The following is a 19,903-nucleotide window of genomic DNA, read 5'->3' on the forward strand; positions in this document are numbered from 1 at the left end:
GGTAGGATTGGGAAAGATTAAAAATGCCTCCTCCATCTCTGTCAGAACTTCGCATCCCGCTGCAACACGCCATTTAGCATCTGGCCTCCTCCCCCGGCCAGGCATCTCCTCACCCCAGGGCCTCCGCTGCCCAAGGAGGTTTGAAGATAAGGCCCAGCCTGCGGACACCTGCAGCCCGAGGGCCCGCCTTCCTCGGGTGGGGTGGGAGCCCGCGGCCTGCGCGCCCGTCAGCGGGAGCATGGGAGGCTCTGGCAGGGAAGCCATAGTACAGCTATTTGTGAGGCTGCCAAAAGGATCACTTTGATTTATAAACTATGAAAGTTTGCCACATCTGAATTCACAGTGAATGAGTTATTTCCCATATTTTGCTCCAAAGGAGCTTATTACATTCTCAATTCTAATGTGAAAAATGAATTGCAGGGAAAATGTGTTATTTTTCCCAAATGTTGAAAGTGCTGTATTTAAGGTCTCGGTAACCCCTTCCCTTTGGTCCCTTCCAGGCTGGGTGGTTGGATCCCTGGAAATCCTCGGCAGCCCAGCCAGCCTGGTGCGAAGCGTGGGCAACGGGATCGCCGACTTCTTTAGGCTTCCGTACGAGGGGCTGACCCGAGGCCCGGGAGCCTTTGTGAGTGGAGTTTCCCGGGGGACAACCTCGTTCGTAAAGCACATTTCCAAAGGTAGCTATTTCAGTTCCTGGTAATAATGCCGTATCTCATTTCTTCCTGTCTTCTTTTGTTTTTAAAGAATGTGTGAAAGTTTCCAATGCATTGGGTTTGCCTCTAGCTTCGTTTGGCTTGTTAGCTTGCAGTGAGATGTTGGATTCATAACAAAGCTCATATATAACGTCTTATGTTTTAAACAGATCACTGCTGGCCTGTGCAGTGTGTGAAAATGTTTCAGAAACTTCAGAATTTTAAACCTCCCACTGGGAAAACCAGCACTGGTTCGACTGTTATTCCATGTGATAAATGCAGAAATATTAAAGGTGTTCGGGACTCTGCTAAACATCAGAAATCCTACACTGTGTTGCCTCATCATATTTTTTTTTAATGTAGATACAGTTGTCATAACTTTGGTGAGGGTATGGATACATTTTGACGGGGAAGCCGGTTGGGAGGGAAGCAGCCCCTTTCCCCCACAGGCCACGCCAACAGTGCCACCTTGTGGCCGAGACAGGCCGCCAGGCACCGAGGCCCAGCCGCTGCCCTGGACAAGGGGAGTGTTTCCGTTTTATCCGTGTGTTCGCTTGACGACACTCTGGTCAGGTTGGCAGTGACTCGGGAGCTAACAAGGACCATCTGAGTCCCCTTTTCTTCTCAGCAGGAGGCAGAGAAAACAGGGCAAAGGGCTTCTCTCCCATAAGAGGCTTTTTACTGTCAACAGTGCTGCAACTCTGTTATGAACAGGCAGGTTATAGAAGTCCCTAGAAGTCCTCAAAAGAAGACTTGAGCTTGAAATATGAGAACCCGTGATCCATAGAGAGGGGCTGGTAAGAGAGCAGCAAGAGCAATAAACTAAGTTCCCTGGACAGTGGCAGGACCACTCCCCCGGCCCCAGGTGTCAGGGCAGCCTGGGAGCCAAGCTCAGGAGCTCACAGATGAGTCACTGGTGGATTTCTCTCTCGCGATACTTAGATCTTTGTGGTTCTGTTGTTTGTATTTTAAAATAAGACAACCAACACCTGCTAAATTGAAATCCAGCAGTAATCTTAGTGTGCTGGCTCACTGCCTGACTTTTACACTTGTCCTCTTAAATTTGTAGCCCCTCTACTCTCCCACAGCCCTCTGGGGACCACTCTCCTGGGCTCCTCTGTAAACATAACCAAGAGGCCAACCTATGTGCTCTTGTGCCCCCAGGCACCCTCACCTCCATCACCAACCTGGCCACGAGCCTGGCCCGAAACATGGACCGGCTGTCCCTTGATGAGGAGCACTACAACCGGCAGGAGGAGTGGCGGCGACAGCTCCCGGAGAGCCTGGGCGAGGGGCTCCGCCAGGGCCTGTCCCGGCTGGGCATCAGCCTGCTCGGTAAGAGGCTGCTGGGCTGTGCGCTGGTCGGCCCTCTGCTCTGCCGTGGGGCCCTGACTCCCAGGATCCGGGGTGGTTGGGAGGTTCACATCTTTTCTGTAGACCACCTGAGGCTCAGAGGGTGTTCACTCACCCCGTTCCTGCCCCCAGTCAGTGAGGCTCTGGAACAGCCCACTTCCCAGCACCAGGGTGCGGCTGGGACATGCTGTCCCGTCCGAGGAGAGGCTCACCTGGCTCCCTCACCGCCAGGGGCCCTGCTTCCTCATTGCCACGGGCACTGCAGGCCCTGTTTCCCTTTTGTTTTTGTGTTTGGGTTTTGTTTCTGGAGAATGCCCGGTCAGCCTGGCTCAGGGTAATTATCGTTTGTTGAGCAGCCAGATGGTATAGTTAGAGGTGAAGATTGCTCTAGATATTTCCAAATATTACAAATGTTTGAAAAAGAAGTTGCTTTGGGAAAAATCTATAAAAAGGAAGCTTCAGAGCTGAACTTTGCAGAGCAGGATTTTCAAGGGTATTTTTTGTTTATTTGTTTGCAAAGGAATTTAAAACTGTGTGGCTTGGCAGCACGCCTGCCCAGCATCCGAAGGAGTGCGCGTCTCCCAGGGATCAAAGTGCCGGGCGCAGAGAACAGGGTCTGGAAAGCCGGGCTCGAGAGGATGTGTCCTCTCTGCAGCCGGCCTTCCACGCACAGCCCCTCAGCTCACAGTGCAGCCGCTGAGGCTCGAGAGGACGCCACGAGATGTGACAAGAGCAGGTTAAGTCAGTAGGAATTGGTTAAGTCCTAACAGGCAGTGGTGTGCGGCATGTCCTTTAACAGTGTGGAAACTGGGAGGCCGCTGGCCTGGGACGGGGCGCTGGGTGGAGCAGCTGGAGGCTATGGGGAGGGCATTGGTATGGGGGCACAGCCTAGGAGCCCACAGACCCCCGGCTAGGCGTCCACACCCCTTCGTTTTGACCTAAGGCAAGTTCTTATCTTCCCTGAGCCTCGGCTTCTCTTGTGTACATCGGGGCTGGAAACACTGTTAGAAGTCAGGATGGTCAGTCACGTGCCAGCCTGTGTCCGGTCATCAGGACATGTCGTTATGACATCATGGCAACAAAGGACTGGGGGAGTCGCTTGATTTCAGGGTGTCGTGGGAGCAGTGGCAGGAACCTTTTTGCTTTAGCTCTAGTCCAATGGGTTTAAGTTGCTGTAACCACAGGAAGTGACCGCCTTCGGTGCCTCAGGTCATTGCTGGGGGTCTGTGGACCTCTTTTTGCTAAGAATTATGGGCTCTGTGCCCTCTGCTCTGGGCAGGAGCGCTTCCTTCCCCCCACCTGAGCGCTGCTGGAGCCGCAGGCGCTCCAGAGGGGACCTGAGCCCGCTGTGGCGGCCCCGCCTGGCTCACTGTGCTCTTCCCCCAGCACAGCCCAGCCCCACTCCCCCTTCCACTGGAGATCAGTTACGGGAGGAGCCATGGTTCAGGGCTTGGCTCCTGTTGTTGACCGTAAAGCTCTGGCCTTTCCCCATAGTCGCTTGTCTGGTACAACGTCATCTACGCAAGGGGATCGCGTAGTCTGTAGGACCTGCAGTGGGCTCACAGAGTTTTCCTGCATTTCCAAAAACCGAGGAGTTCTGTGGGTAATGACCCTCCCCAGTGTGTGCTGGTTGCGCCTGCAGGCGCTGGCTGGACCCTGGGCCCCCGGGAGCTCCATTCCCAGCGGCTCACCCTGAGCTCCACATCCGTATCTGTGCTCCTCAGACATTTAGTTTGCAACTGGCACCTCAAGGTTGGCCCAAACCGGCTTCCTTTCCTCTAAGAATTTAAGAACTAGCTCTCTGTATCCCACATAAACACGGTGTAATCTCAAAACATCTGGTCCTAGAACCTCCTGATGGGTGGCAAGAAGAGACGGAGAGGAGGCCCAACCAAGTCCCCTCACCTGGGAAAGTACAGATTTGTCACCAGTCCATCCCTAGAAATGCAGTTAGGTGCCTAATGGGAGCTAGAGCTGTTACTGTGTAACAGTGGGCCACCCATGCTCAGACAGTCCTGTGTCTTCCTTTACAAGACAGAAACAGTACCTGCCCAGTTAGCAGAAATGTATTTAAAGAACATTGGGGTTAACAGAGGACTTTCACGTGTCATCTTATTTGATCTTCGAACCCCAGGCATGGATGAGGTTCCCTGACTTGCCCAGGTCACACCTCCAGCCAGGACAAGCGCTGGCCCTTCCACACGTCACCCACCGTGGGGGCTCCATGCCCTGGAGCAACTGAACGTTCCGGGTGCGGAAAACACATTTCCCCCAAGTGTTTATGGGTTGGTGGCCCTTCCTGGCACTGCCTCTCCCTCGTGGAGATACTGTGCAGTGTTAGAGACACTTGAAAAATCAAAGGGCGTCTCTGGCCGCCGTGCCCAGCCACATCGCCCGGGGTCAGCCAGGAAGTGTCAGTTGCCAGAGCTGCCGCTGAGAGATGTGGCCGGGCTCCTGGATGAGCTCCACCAGTTTTTGAAAAGCGCTGGCTTTGGAACAGCTCTGTGTAGCCTGCAGAATTGGCATCGGGCTTGCCCACATGTACCAGATCCAGTCCCCACACGCCCCACTTTCTACTGGTCCCTGGAGCCTGTGCTGAGAGGATGTGGCTCCGTGTCGCAGCTACACTCCACGTCCCCTCCCAGACGTGACTTCTTGCTCGTGAGCACTATTGGCAGGATGTCAGAGCTGCTCCCTGACCAGGCTTCTTGGGCTGCTGCCTGACTCACGGAGCACTGCCGGACTTCCCAGCAGCCGCACCCTCTGTCTTCACTGCCACTCGGATGCCACTTGGAATCCCAACAAAATAGGCCTCCCCCAGACGAATGAGGACACTTTCCCCCGAGCGAGCTGGGCACCCAGAGACAGCTCTGAGCAGTCCCTCTGGTTCCCCATCAGCAGGGAGCTCAGGACGCCTGGGGCTTGCTCTCGCGCCTCCGATTGCTAACCTCGTGGTCTCGCTGACACGCTCTGCTCTGTGGGTCTCATTTGTCTCGGGGACGGTGAGCTGTGGGCTGGTGTCCCAGGTCCAGCCTGTGCCTCTGCCTTTTCAATTTATTTTTAAAGTGCCCAAAATAGAACTATAACGTGGGGTGAGGACAGCACCGAAATAACCACACGGGCAGGAAGCTCATGGCTCGGGGACAGTGTTTTCCTCCCGAGACTAGAAGCAAGTCCCGAGGAGGTGAGGGAGGGCCTTTCGAGTGCCCCTGCTTCAAAGAAAGGCCTCCCCTTCCAGCCGAAGGTGGGAAAGGACGCGCCTCCCGGGCTCTGCCGTGGCCGGCACACGTGGACGCCGTGGGCACGCCCTCGAGGTGCGCTCTTCCTCCTCGCCTCGTCACGTCACAGCTGCTGCCATGTGGCCGCCACCCTGTGGGCCTGACGCCAACAGACAAGCTTGGGGCTCAGTTTCCACCCCTTAAAGCCTCAGAGCAGAGTCTGAGTTTGCGGCAGTAAATAACTTACCGGTGGCGGGCTTTAGCTGGATTATACCTGTAAGGAGCCTTCTGAGGCCTGGAAGCTGCCTCTCAGGCCGCTGCCGACGCCGTGGCACCACTGCCCGGCCCTCGCAGCCCCGGGAACCCAGCTCGCGCCTGGGGACCAGCGAGGTGTCGGCGTGCGTGACAGGCCAGCCCCCTCCTGGGCTGGGAACCTAACACCTTGTCATGGGGTTCAGGCGCTCCCCCTTCCAGGCTGCCCATGGCTTATCTGTCAAAGCCGGAGTCACAGCCTTCGCTCCGGCCAGTGCTGGGGAAAGCGGAAGATCAAAGGGGAGTTGCACTGCGGGGCCTGTTTGCACTCGGCGGCCCGAGTGGAGCCCTGTGCGGAGGGTAATCACGCCACCAGCCCGCCTGCGGGGCAGGCTGTGCGTCAGAGGAGACGGGGGTTCGCATCCGAGTAACCGCCAGCCCTCCAGCTCAGTTTAATTGGGCTTTACTGGAAATCTGCGCTTGAGAAAGACATTTCTACCAGAAATGCAGGCAAGAATCGAACTTATTGATGAGTTTATTATTTACCCCAGTTTGACGACTTTTATTTTGTTTTTTCCATCACCATTTATCCCCTTTGCTCCCCCCCCACACACAATCCCCACACCGTTAGAGACCCGTCAAGATCACGTATGAAGCCACAAGGGCTGTAGTCACTGATTTCATGCTAACCATTTCGAACCGTCTGCGTGAAATGATTGAGGACAGGAACCCCGGGCCGCCGAAGGCAGCCACCACGGCCACTGTGGCCGGTTCCACTAACGCTCCCGGCTGCTCTGAGTCCTGGCCTCATGGGTGGAGGGCAAACATCAGACCCCTCAGACGGGGAGTGGGAGGCGAGCCCCCCAGCTCGAGGGCCAGGATGGGCTGTGGGGGCCCGACAGTGATCCGTCCACCGCCCAGCGCCAGGGCGGCTGGGCCAGCTGCCAGCAGCTTCCTCCGCTTCCCGCATCTTTTCTTTAGAAGGTTGGAGAAGACTGTTCTAGGTTGGGAAACAGACCTGTCGCCTCAGGTCACCCTTAATCTGTCAGTACGTGAATTTAAGTGGCTCTGTCGAAGTTGAGAGCAATGGAATCTTTGAAGAACATTTTTCACAAGTGACCTGCAGGAGCTGGCCTTCGGTTTTACTGGATTTTGATCGATGGAATATTGCTTGAAATTAGCAGGTCATTAACCGAGACCTGGAAATCTCCATTTACCCAAGAGCCGTTGAATTAGTGGCACTTGGAATAATGGGATCTGACATGTACTAAAATTTCTACCAGGGGACTGTGCATTTTCATTAACCCTAGCAGGTTCGAGTGGAAAACAAAGATTTCTGTCAAGAATTGTAGTGAAATTTTTACCGCTTACTGAGTTAGGGAACCCTCCACTCCACCATGGAAAAAAATCCAGACTGGAGAGGCCTTTGCTAGGTCTCATCATTGGCTCCTCAACATAAGAGCAGAGGGCAAACCACCCCAGGGGTACACGAGGGCAGGGAGAGCCCAGGGCAGGGAGAGCCGAGCGCAGTGCACGCGGGGTTTAGTCGCTGTTCTGAAGTGAAGGGTAAGTGGCCAAACCCCAGTGGGAGTGAGAGGGAAGGAAGTTTCTCCGAGACAGCGAAGGGAAGAGCCTGAGAGCGAGCAGTGACTCTGGCTCCCAGGCGCAAATCCTGCCTCAAGTATGGGACAGCTGTGTGGCCTTGGGGAGACTCCTCAACCTCTCAGAGCCTCGGTGGCCTTATCTGGGGAGTGGGTGGGGATCATACCCATGCCTGACTCGGATTATTTGGATTAATGATTTCATACAAGCAAAGCTCCCAGCAGTGCCCAGCACATAGTAAGTGCTCAGATTAGATTAGCGGACAGTCGTGCAGCTTGACGGATATGTTCTGAGAAACGCGTCACTAGGCGAATTCGTGGTGGTTCATACGTCACCGGCGCATTACAGACCTCGGTGGTGTCATCTGCGCACCGAGGCCACCCGCCCGCCCGGCACGTTGCCGCACAGAACACCACGAGGTGAATCAGCACCGGGGAAAGCGCAGCAGCCGGGACACGCGGCGCGCCCGGTGTGTGAGCTGCTGCCGTCGTCAGTAACACGGGCGCCGGTTCACGGCAGACTGTCTCGTAACATAACGACTGAAGTGCGATGTAGCAGGTCTTCGGGTCGTCGCTTCTCTGTGATGTTGATGAGATGCCTTAGCATCATCTCGTCTGAATCAGCCCGTGGGAAAATTTGCAGAGCCTGTCTTCGACCTTAACTGCGGACTTACTGTATAGTAAACCCACAGACCGGTGACAGTCGTTTATTATCGAGTGTTATGTGCTGTGCATAATTGTAAGGGCCATGCTTGTATGTGACTGGCAGGCAGCAGGTTCGTCTACCCAGCGTCACCACAGACGCAGGAGTAGGCCTTGCGCCGCATTGCCGCGGCTGCGACGTTGCTAGACGATAGAATTCTTATACGGACCTTTTCAGCTCCACTGTAATCTTACGGGACCACCGTTAGACATGCGTTCTGCCGTTGACCAGGTGTCGTTAGGCAGCACTGTGTAATAGGAATGACCGCCACATCGGCAGTTGCTCTTGTTAAATGGTTATTAATGTACTAAGTGATCAGGGAATGAGTGCTCCGCGTCACAGGGAGACACGGAAGGGGCTGGGCCCTCCCGTTTCTTTCATCCCCTAATTCGCTGAACGCGTATTAGGCTGAGCAGGCTCTTTCCCTTCCTGAGGAGTTGTTAGCTCTTCCCTAAACTGTGCCGCCTGGTTTCTGGAGAAAGGCATGGGGGGAGTCACTTCGGGATAGTCTGACATGTTTGCTGAGCTCTGAACTTCACAGATCCTGACTCTAAGGGACCAAGCCCAGTCTGAACATTGTGTTCTGATGAGACAATAAGTGTCTCACTTGTTGCCCTCATTGTGCACAGATGATTGGTAAATAAATGTAAAGAACTTTATAATGAGGGTGGGCTTTCATTGTCAGTCTTTTCAATCCAGGTGAAACTGTGTCCCCGATCGCAGCTTCTCCCTTTCTCAAGATTTTAAGCCTCAGCCCTTCCTGTGGCTTTTGCTGTTTTTCAGGTGCAATTGCTGGCATAGTCGATCAGCCAATGCAAAACTTCCAGAGAACGTCCGATGCCCACGCTTCGGCAGGACACAAGGCCAAGGGCGTCATCTCAGGCGTGGGGAAAGGAATCATGGGGGTGTTCACAAAACCCATCGGAGGAGCTGCGGAGCTTGTGTCGCAGACGGGTTACGGTGAGTCAGTGAAGCCTGGCAGGTCAACTCAGACGTCACAGTTAACCTCTGTTATACCAAGGGTTCCCTAAGATAACCAGCCTAGCCCTCACGTGGCTAGGAGTTAAAAATAAAATGATAATCTATAAGCAGTTAAATAGCTATTTCTTGCCTCCCTATGCTTATTTACATGAAGAGAATTGTACGACTAATAATACATCATAATAAAATTAAAGAACCAGAAATCAATTAGTAATTTCAGTAGATCTATGCATGTCACAGAATATTTTAACACTAGTTAATAATGAAAAGTAACCAGACTTTAATGAAAAGTAACCAGTTAGAGGTTGAGGGCAATATGTAGAATATATTGAAGCACAGAATAGAATTATTACTTTTCTTGTGAGCAGTTTGAAAGGAAAAAGAGATTATAAGGCAGAAAGATCTCTTGACATCATAATGTGCATGTATTTGGAGAGAGGAGCACGTGTGTGCGCACGTGTGTGGGGTGCACACCCATGCCCACAGAGCTTGGCGCCTGGCGTGGCTCTCCCACCTGCCGACTCCACAGTGCCACTGCAGCCAGGCCGAGGCTCCTAGCCAGTGGCAGCAAAGGGGTGTGACCTGAGAATGAAGACGCTTTCCCCAAGCAGACGGCCGTGGAGACCTTGGGCTCGTGGCACTGAGTGCCCTCGGCCTCTCCCACGCGTGCGGGGGCGCACAGGAGTACCGGCTGTGGGGAAGGACGCACACCACCCCATGCTTGTTTTCTGCATTCTTGACAGAGCACATGGAAGTGACTTTTAAAAAACAGGTGACCAGAATTGTCACCTTTTTACCCAAAATCAGTGTCATCATTTTGGTGGTGAAGTAGGCTGTCTAGTTTCACAAGCTGCAGGAGGGCTCTCATTTGCCAGACACGTGAGCGTTGTGCACTGTGCTCTGCATCTGGCCGTAACGTCTGCGGGGGACACTTCACTGCGGACATCCTGCACCGCAGCAGAGCTGACGAGGGGCAGCCAGATCAGGGCACAAAAACAGTGTCTGGGAGGAAGAGCGCGCAGCCGCGTGCCCGCGCTCGGGAAGGCTCCTTTCAGAGACCACACAGACAGACAGACGTGTGCCTCTCCCCCGCCCGGAGGCCTCCTCCCTCCCTTTCTGTCTCTCCCTCCTTCTGTGAATGACAGTTTCACTCACAGGGAACCTGACAGAAGAAGGGCTGCAGCCCACAAGTGGATGAAGTGAAATGCTCCCTTTTTCTTGCGAGGGAAAGCCGGTTATACTTCCCAATCCCTCGGTTTGAAAGTGCCCTGGCCCCTCGCCCTGTGTCCCCCGGGCTGAGAGCTCTCCCTATGTAAGAGCATCTCAGAACGGAGCCTCACGTGGCCCTGTTGGTTTCCATCATTCTTGTAAAACTTTTATTACTGCACTGAAGGTTTTACAAACCACTAACTCTTAGTCTAATGACTGTGCCTCATTTATAAACATTTACAAGCCCTCAGAAAGCACACACGCTGTACCATCTTTGGTTCTGGAGTCTCTTTGGAGGCCTGCTGCTGGGTGCCCTCATTTGGTGCTGGCACCAGGGGGAGTGTGTAATAAACCGGAGGTCCCCAGAGCGCTCATAAATGTATATGGATTCATGTTTAACAGCTGGGTTAAGTCACTGAAGTACTGTATCTAGGCAAACCATGTGCCTTTGTGTGCATCTCGGTGTGCTGCTTTTCACTATTTAACCAGCCACAGCACAGATACAGAAGTATTGTAACATTAAGCAAGAAAGTCAACTAACAATCTTGACTTTTTTATCACATGAATTGTAAATGATGTGTGAGCCATTGCTGAGGACCAGTCACTCCCAGGAGCGTTACGCTCCCTCTAATTGCCCGTCTGTGCTTAGACTGCGGCCATTCAGATGTCAGTTTGTAGCTAATGGAAGATCACCAGGGTTAGGAGCATTGCAGTGGTGAGTGATTATCTATACACTTGCTTCCAAAGCTGTGACATCATGTTGGATCTGCAGCACTTTATGGAGGACTCTAAGCAGATGACATCACTGTAGCATGGAACTGCTTTCCAGAAAACAAGTAGTAAAGCTTCCCTCCTTCTCTTACCACAGGGATTTTACATGGCGCTGGACTGTCTCAGCTTCCCAAACAGCGCCATCAGCCAAGTGATCTGCATGCTGCCCAGGCTCCAAACAGCCACGTCAAATACGTCTGGTAAAATCATCTCGATGCCTGCCCCACTGTCCGCGCGCACTGTGTGTTAACAGGCCTGGCTGGATCTGAGGCTGACGGAGCCCAAGAGGAGCCATTGTTTTCAGCATCTCAGGCAGCACAAGGGCATCTTCGAGCCAGAGAAAGGCTGCTGTCCCAGATCTGGGTCTACCACTCGGGAGGGTGCACATTGGCGGAGAAGCCAGGGCTTGTGAGAGCCTGAGATTTTCTTTTCTTTTTAATTTATCTTTATTGTTGAAAGTATTATAGGCGTCCCATTTTTCCCCCCCAATTGACCCCCCTCCACCTCGTTCCCACCCTCTCCACAGGCGTTCACCCCATTATTGTCTGTGTCCATGGGTTATGCATATAACTTCTTTGGTTAATCTCTTCCCACCCTCTAACCCTCCCCCTTCCCTCTTCCCTCTGAAATATGATCGTCTGTTACATGCGTCAGCGTCTCTGGATCTATTTAGTTCATCAGATTCTTTTGTTCATTAGCTTCTTCTTAAAGAAGACCCTTCAACTTTTCCTGTAGTGCTGGTTTGGGGGTGATGAACTCCTTTAGCTTTTTCTTATCTGTGAAGCTCTATCTGACCTTCAATTCTAAATGATAGCTTTGCTGGGTAGAGCAATCTTGGTTGTAGTTCCATGTTTTTCATCACTTTGAATATTTCTTGCCACTCCTGGCCTGCAAAGTTTCTGTTGAGAAATCAGCTGACAGTCGTATGGGTGCTCCCTTGTAGGTAACTAACTGCTTTTTTTTGCTGCTTTTAAGAGTCTCTCTTTGTCTTTAACCTTTGGCACTTTAATTATGATGTGTCTTGGTGTGGGCCTCTTTGGATTCCTCTTGTTTGGGACTCTGTGCTTCCTGGACTTGTAAGTCTATTTCTTTCCCCAGGTAGGGGAAGTTTTCTGTAATTATTTTTTCAAATAGGTTTTCAATTTCTTGGTCTCTTTCTTCCCCTTCTGGCACCCCAATAATATGAATGTTGGGCCTCTTGAAGATGTCCCAGAGGCTTCTTATGCCATCTTCATATTTATTTTTGCTCTTCCGGCTGGGTGTTTTTTGTTTCCTCTTGTTCCAAGTTGCTGATTTGATTCTCAGCATCCTCTACTCTACTCTACTGTTGATCCCCTGTAAATTATTCTTCATTTCAGTTCATGTCGCCTTCATTTCTGATTGGTACTTTATTAGGTCATCGATGGTATCACTTGTTTTCTTAATAGTCTTACTAAGATCCTTGAGCATCCTTATAACCACTATTCTGAACTCTGTATCTGTTAGCTTGCTTGTATCTATTTCATTTAGTTTCTCTTCTAGAGATTTCTTCTTTCTTTCCTTTGTGACATGTTTCTTTGCCTCCACATTTTGGCTGCTTCCTGGTGTTTGTTTCTATGTATTGGGTAGAGCTGCTATGTCTCCTGTAATTTGTAGAGTGGCTTTGTGTAGTAGGTGTCCTGTAGGGTCCAGTGGCTCAGCCTCCCCAGTCACCTGAGCTGGGCCTTCTAGGTGCTCCCCTGTGTGGGCTGTGTGCACTGTCCTGTTGTAGTTGAGCCTTGGTTGCTGTTGGCGTCACTGGGAGGAACTGACCCCCAGACCAATCAGCTGTGAGGACCAGCTGCAGCTACAGCCAAAGAGCTGCTGTGCTGGGGACACCCCTATGGAGCAGGATTAACTTCAGTAGAGCTTTGGTATTCACCAAGTGCGCCCCTTGAGTGTCACTTGTGGATGTGGCAGGGTTGTAATCCAGCGTGGTCGGGTCTGACCACCAGGTGCACTGTCTCTGGGGCCTCCCGGGAGGTGCAGAGTCAGCCTGTGCCAGTGCCTTGCCCAGGGCCACCCAGCATGAGCTACACAGCAAACCGTAGTTGGCTGCTGCTTGTACTGGGCTTGGAGGTGCCCAGGAGGCCAAGCTCTGAGCCAGTACAGGCTGCCGCTAGTGCCAGGCCTGGGGCCCCTTATCAAGCCGTATGGGGCCCGCTGCTGCTTGTTGGAGAGATTTTAGGAAAGTCCTAAGCATGAGGCTCGAGAGGTCACTTGCACAGAAAAGCCCCTGGAAATGGCCTGGATGAGCTGCAGGTGGGGAGGGCGGGGCCTCCGGGAATCACGGGGCGGGGCCAAAGGTGAGTCAGGTGCTGGCGACTCAAACATGGCGCCTGCCTGCCCGCTGTGTGCGGGGAGGACTCGCCCCAGGAGCCATGGCCTCCGCCAGCCCTTCTGCCCGGGAGGAAGCCGCCCCTGCAGCTCTCGCCCGGATCTCAGGCAGGTTGGTTCCTCCCCGAGTGTCCCGGGTCCTTTCAGGCTGCTCCCGGCGCTGGGCTCAGAGGGAGCGTCCGAGTGAGTCCGTGCCGGGCCCTTTAGAGGAGCTGCTGGGGCTCCCGCGGCCTCCGCGACCCTCAGGGACAGTCCCCGCTGGTTTCACAACCTGAAGTTGTGGGGACATCTCTTCCCAGCCCTGCAGCCCTGGGCTGGGGGCCTGCTGTGGGGCTGGGACCCCACCCTCCTCCGGGAAACCCCCACGGACGAGATTCCCTCCCGGGTTTACCCGCGACACCGGGTGTGGACCCAAGGCCGTGACTCCAGGATCCAGCCCCATCCGCCCGCGTCTCCGCCCCTCCTCCCGCTCTCGGTGCTGCTTCAGCTCCCTGGTTGCGGGGCTTCTGTTCAGCCAGATTTCAGGAGGCGCTGAGTGATGGTTCTGTGTTTTAGTTGTGATTTTGATGTGGTTGTGGGAGGCGGCGGGTGCAGCTGTTACCTACGCCGCCATCTTGTTCAAGAACCTCAGTAGCCCGGCCGGCGTGGCTCAGTGGTTGAGCATCGACCTAGGATCGAGGCGAGCAGGGTTCAATTCCCGGTCAGGGCACATGCCTGGGGTTTGGGGCTCCATCCCCAGTCGGGGGCGTGCAGGAGGCAGCGGATCAGTGACTCTCTCATCATTGATGATTCTCTCTCTCTCTCTCTCTCTCTCTCGTTTCCTCTCTCTGAAATCAATAAAGAGATATTTTTTTTAAAAAAGAATCTCAGTTAAAACATATTTTTTAAAAATGCCCGGGCATGAGACACTAGGTGATCGTGCTACCTGAATTTCTCACCATGAACGCGAGGGCCTGAGATTTCCTATGGAACCAGCCTTCTAATTAGGGGTGACATCTCTAATGGGAAGAGAAAGAACTAATCAGAGCCAAGGAAACCTTTGTCTCCACAAGGCGCTGGGCTCTGTTGATCAGAATCAGTTTGAGAAAGTATTTCAAGATCAAATCAATAATCCCTTGGGGAGCATTGTGTGGGATGGCCCCAACCCTGGTACAAATAGTGAACACTGGTGTTGACCATCTTTTGAAAGCTGGCTCCTGGCCTTCCTTCTCTCCCTTGAAACAGGAAAATGCTTCAGTCTCTCGGGAGACCGGAAGTTCACATGGCCTTGGATGTGATCTTGGTGAGGGGCTCTGGCCAGGAGCACGAAGGGTGCTTGCTGCTGACATCGGAAGTCCTCTTCGTGGTGAGTGTCAGCGAGGACACCCAGCAGCAGGCCTTCCCCGTCACGGAGATCGACTGTGCGCAGGACAGCAAGCAAAGCAACCTGCTCTTCGTGCAGCTCAAGCAGCCGAGAGTGTCCTGTGACGTGGAGGTACAGTTCAGAAAACAGGGTGACCAGCTAGCTTCCGGCGAAGTCGAGATGTGGGTTGGCCGCCGGTACCTCTGGAGTGGCTGCTGGAGGCCAGGGGGGCTGCCAGGGGGAGTGTGGGAGGCATGGGGGCCACTGCAGGAAGGGGGTGGGGAGGCCCGCCCAGGTGTACCTAGGAGCCTTTCACAGGAGAGCCCAGCCGTGGGCCAGGAGGACCCACAGCCTTGACTTGAACAAGGCTTGGTTGCGGTGGGGCTGGGGCACTGGAGTGGACAGGACGGGACGGTGCAACTCAGAACGAGCAGGTGTGTACAAGGAACAGAACCAGGCAGCAGTTCCGCACAACTGCTCCTTGAAGCAGGCTCAGGCCCGCACGGGGCCTGGGAGTGCCGCAGCAGGTCTGGTACGGAGAGGACTGCGCAGAATTGAGGGGCGTCGTGAGTGAAATAAGGCCCGGGCAGTAGTCCAGGTCCTACAAGCTCACAAACCACGCCCGACCCCCTCCCCCATTCCCAAGACCTGAGGGGTCACAATTTTATAAACCGCTCTCCCCCCTCTACTGCTCTGTGTTCTGTGTGGCTCTGTGTTCCCTTCCCCATAGGACAGTTCCCCATCCCACGAGTCCCATGGGGTTCCTCCTGGGGATTCTGCTTAGGCTCTCGGGGCAGCTCCCTGGCCACACAGCGCCTGAGATGTGCTGGCTGCTGACTCCTGGCCACACATAAGCTGATGTGGAATGGATGTTCAGGCTGGGCGTGCCGGGGGTCAGAGGTCAGAGGTGAACCCTGACAAGAGTGGCACAGCTTCCTGCAGTCCAGCTTGGGAGCCGGCAGACCCAATGGAAAGCTGCCCTCTGCCCCTGCCACCCGCTAAATGACCCTCAGGGCCCCAGGAGTTGATCTTAGAAACAGACATCTTGCCCACATGGCAGGATGGGGGTGGGTCGGGGCAGTGTGGAGCTTGCTGGTCCTAACCGGGGGGCTGAGAGGCCCCAGGAAAAGACAGCAGACTTGCCTCTAGCAGGTCCTGCCCGATTCCTTTCCTATTTTCTTCCTGGTATGGGAGCCTGTCTCCCTCACGCCAGTTTGGGTAAAATTATCTGAGAAGAGGGAAGGCCGCCAAGCACAACAACTGAGATTTCTCTGGTTTCTCGGATCATAATCAGTCGAGCTTTAGCTGGGGCCTGGCGCTAGGACTACGTTGCTGCTTCAAGTTGACGACTTTCTGGGAATAAACAGAGGTCAGATGTCCAGGCTGCCTTTAGTACATCTGCCAGAATCTTCTGATCTCGTTGACAATAAAGCGCCAGTGATGTGGCTGCAGGACTTGGCAGGGGACAGTATCGTTATCTTCAAGTCCTTGGTCCTTAGCAGGAAACTCCCAAGGCCCCGAGGAGCGTTTGTAACCATCATTAACGGCTTGGGAAATACTTCAGGTCCTAAACTGTCGACACCGAGATTCATCTTTTCCTGTTAAACTGCCTCTACTTTAGTCAGTTGTGATCCTTCCTCGGCTCCTCTGTGGCGGGCTCGGTGGGAATCCTCGTGGCTGGAGGGAAAGCCTGTCTCTGTGGTTAGGGAGGTACCTGATCGCCGCCCCTGGAAGCTGCCAAGGCTGAGGGAGACCGTGGGATCGCGGAGGGAGACGCGGCAGCACTGACTGGCCACGCTCTGTACTGGTTTCCCGTGCGGGGCAGGGATGGCTGAGGGTCGGGGTTAAGGGGCGGCTAAAAGGCAGGAAGAGCGGGAACTGCAGGGCAGCGGAGACAGCCGAGCTCGCACAGCAGCGCCTGGCACTGGACAGAAAGGGGGCCCCAGTGTGCCTCCAGCCTCTCATCTGTTCCACTTCACCGCTCCCCTCAACTCCCCGTAAGAAACTGACCTTAGTCCTCTGTCCAAACCCTCACCCCAGAGGACATCCAGCTGCAGAACAAAACCAAACCCTGCCTTGGGAGAGCTTGATCCGACGTATTTTCTAAGCGGGGGCACGCGGTGCTGCTGGGCGTGCATTTTCCTTGGCGTGTTCATCAGCGCAGTGACCTAATCCAGACGTAAAGCTGGGTGAAGGAGCCTACACGCTGTCTTCCAGGGAAAACTAAGAACAGTATTTTAAGATCTTTATATAAAATGGCTTTTCTGGTCTTTCCTTTAGATACTAGGAAGCTCAGCTCCTTTGAATTTAAAAGGAATTTGTAGATGATATCATTCAGTATATTCAAATATGGCAGGATTCAGATTTTTCTAACATCAGCGTTTGCTTTTCTTGGTTAAACGCAGCCATTTTTAGGGTAATAATTACTTAATATGCCTGCACGTTATTGAAATCCCTCATGAGGCTCAAAATGAATCAGGTCAGTTTATTCCTTGGCCAGGTGCCTTTCACAGCACGGTTTCCTGAGCTGCTGCTCGCGAGGAGCAATTAAGACCTTTGTGTATTCAAAGCCTTCCAGCTGAATTCTGACCCATCGAATGATATCAGAGCTCTGCTGTTGCTGGTGGTGCACAGCTTCCATGTGTCAGTGAAACTTGGGGGCCTTTCTTTTCCTTCCCAAGCGTAAAATGAGAGCCAGTCGCTAACAGACACCCTTACTATTCTGCCAGGCCCCTCACTCCCCCATCCCACTGGCTTTCTGTGTAAGACACCCTGGGCTGCATTCGTGCCCTACACAGAAATACACAAATTCTTTACATTATTACTTTGGGAACTAAAGAGCCCTCATTAAAATGTTTTTAATGCTACCAGTGATGTCACCAACATTTAGCGGGTCAAGACCACACTGAAAGGTCAGTGGCTGATTCCCAGACCCGCAGGCACGGGGAACTCACCACTGCACTACGTACACACCAGCTGGTTTCAGGGTGGGAAGAACTGACAGCTCCAAGTGCCTTTGACGGATCTTTCTCAGGAAACCCCACTAAGAACTTAGGTAGCGTATCTCGGCTCTACTCAAGTTCCACAGAAGAACCACAAGACTTTTATGAATCATAAATGTACTTTGCACCCTCCTTCCCATAAAAACTTCCCCTTCCTGTGCCATTTTATTTTTTCTGGCTTTAAATCCTAGTATTTATAAAAACAGTAAATGTTACAGTTCAGAAGGTATTTTCTTAATGCTGTCCAAAGCTGCTGGTTTGAGAGGTGCTCCTCCCCACTTTCCCTGTTGAACTAAAAAGGTCTATCTGAAGAAGTTTGAGACGGGCAGACAGCTTAGATTTAAGCAGAGGAAGGACCCATCCTTGTTCCTGGGCTGCTTAGTGAAGAAAGGTGACAGGTTTTAATAGTTTGAGTAAAACGTTACCGTCAACTTGAGACATGGGAATTTTATGTAATACCCAGCGCTTATCAAAAGGAGCTGTCCTTATACTCGCATGCAGAGCTTTTGTTGACTGCTGAAACTGCAGGGTTATTGCCACAGTCGGAGGAAAAATACAAGTTTTGGGTAAAATGGCTTTATTAGATAACCTCGGAAAGGGGATGATTTTGTTACGGAGGTCTGGTGAGAGTCTGGCAACTAAAGAACCTTTCCTTTTGCATCCCAGGTGGATGGAGCCCGAGAGAGACTGTCAGAGCAGCAGTACAACAGGCTGGTGGACTACATCACGTCTTGCCAGCTGGCGCCCAGCTGCTCTTCTGCGCAGACCGCGCCCTGCCCGGTGGTGCCTGTGGAGCCTCTCCCCTCCAACGTGAAAACATACCATTACGTGGCCGACCCGCACTTTGCTCAAGTCTTCATTAGTAAATTTACCATGGTAAAAAATAAAGCCCTGAGGAAAGGGTTCCCTTGAGCCCTCGTCTGAAGTTTTGATTCCTGCTTGTGCAATGTAGTTTTGAATAAGAACCCTATAAAATAGTTCTTAAGGACACAAGACCAAGACCGTTCTGTAGTTACAGTAACTTTCTGACCTCTTCCAAAAATTAATTCAGATTCCTCCTTCTTCCTAAAACTAAGATACTTGAATAAATGCAGTGATAAAAAACCCCTTTCCCATTTGGGAACAGTGACTAACAGAATCCTGTATGTAGTAGTTTTACCACAAGTAGAAAATACATTCCCCTTTTCTCTACAATGGTATTTTCTAAAATTTCTACTATAATTAGGATGTTAACACTCAGCTCTACTGTAAAATGTGGTCAGGCCTTAAAAAATGGAGAAACATTAAAACTTAATTTTAAAGTCTTCATTTTACTGAAATTTACCAAACATTCTGATGCCTGTCCAGGTACATTCTGGAAAAATGTTTTCCTGGCTTGTTTTACTAGTCAAACTTAAGAGTAAATCTTTTGTGTCTACCAATGAAAACAGACCCAAAGTGCTCAAGTGAGTCTCTTTAGTTTCAGAAACAAAACACACTACTAGGAACATTCCCTTATGGAAGGGGTTTATCAGGATTCATACTGGCCTGGTGTACTGGAGGGGAGTCAAGAACCCCGACATTAAACCTTAACAATGAACCAGACCAAACCGTTTATTGTGCATTTAATGACAGGTTTGACTCAAGATCCTGCGCCACCAGATATTATTTTAATATTTGGTAAGTACCTCAAGACTCCAATGAAACACATTTTTATTGATTACATCTTAACTTGGTTGGGCCTACAACCTGTTACCTACAATTGTGAGACACTAAGGAAATTCTATTTCAAATGTCCACTGATCATTAACTGAAGTCTCACATTACTGGGCATCAGAAGTCACTGCATAGTTTCTGGGAAGCAAGGCTGTTAATGGACAACTCAGGCTATGAAAAAATGGTTCCTCCATTGGTTGTACTGCACTCATTTAGGAAAGTGACAGTTTTGTCAAATTAACCTCAGAGTAACTATTTTTAAGAATGCAGATATGCATTAGTTCTTTTATCTTTTATGGTGATTTTGAATACTACTTCCAAGAATTGTTATATAAAGTTGTTTAAAATAAAAGGAATCCTTGAATTAATGATCGTACCTAAATGTGTATTGTCACCAGGGTTTTGTTCGTTTTTTTAAATGCAGGTTTTCACTGACACCTGGGTATAATTCAGCTCACATTATTAAGACTCACGAATTCTGAGTGAAGGCCCTGGCCAGGTAGCTCAGTTGGTTAGAGCATCGTCCCAATACACTAAGGTTGCAGGTTCAATTTCCAATCAGGGCACATACAAGAATCAACCAATGAATGCACAATTAAGTGGAACAACCAAGCGATCTCTCTCTCGCTCCCTCTCCCCCTTCCACTAAAATCAATTTTTTTAAAAAAAATTTTAGTTAATAAAAACACAACAATTTGCTATAAAATAACAATTGAGTAAATTAGTTTT

The 19,903-nt window shown here is 51.8% G+C and overlaps 1 protein-coding gene across 4 annotated transcripts in view; it reads left to right on the forward strand.

Annotated features, from left to right (window-relative positions):
* Positions 1-19,556, forward strand: part of VPS13B (vacuolar protein sorting 13 homolog B) — a 454,216-nt gene extending 434,660 nt beyond the window's left edge. For all 4 annotated transcript variants that reach the window (XM_087825303.1, XM_087825300.1, XM_087825302.1 and 1 more), the window contains exons 57-62: positions 501-677; positions 1,857-2,027; positions 8,603-8,779; positions 10,878-10,980; positions 14,360-14,609; positions 18,146-19,556. In XM_087825303.1, coding sequence (XP_087681429.1) covers positions 501-677; positions 1,857-2,027; positions 8,603-8,779; positions 10,878-10,980; positions 14,360-14,609; positions 18,146-18,391 — 1,124 coding nt within the window. In that variant the 3' untranslated portion in view covers positions 18,392-19,556. The remainder of the gene's footprint in view (positions 1-500; positions 678-1,856; positions 2,028-8,602; positions 8,780-10,877; positions 10,981-14,359; positions 14,610-18,145) is intronic.
* Positions 19,557-19,903: the final 347 nt, after the last annotated feature.

The sequence above is a fragment of the Miniopterus natalensis genome, chromosome 16, assembly GCF_054644295.1.
Source record: "Miniopterus natalensis isolate mMinNat1 chromosome 16, mMinNat1.hap1, whole genome shotgun sequence".
Lineage (NCBI taxonomy): Eukaryota > Metazoa > Chordata > Mammalia > Chiroptera > Miniopteridae > Miniopterus > Miniopterus natalensis.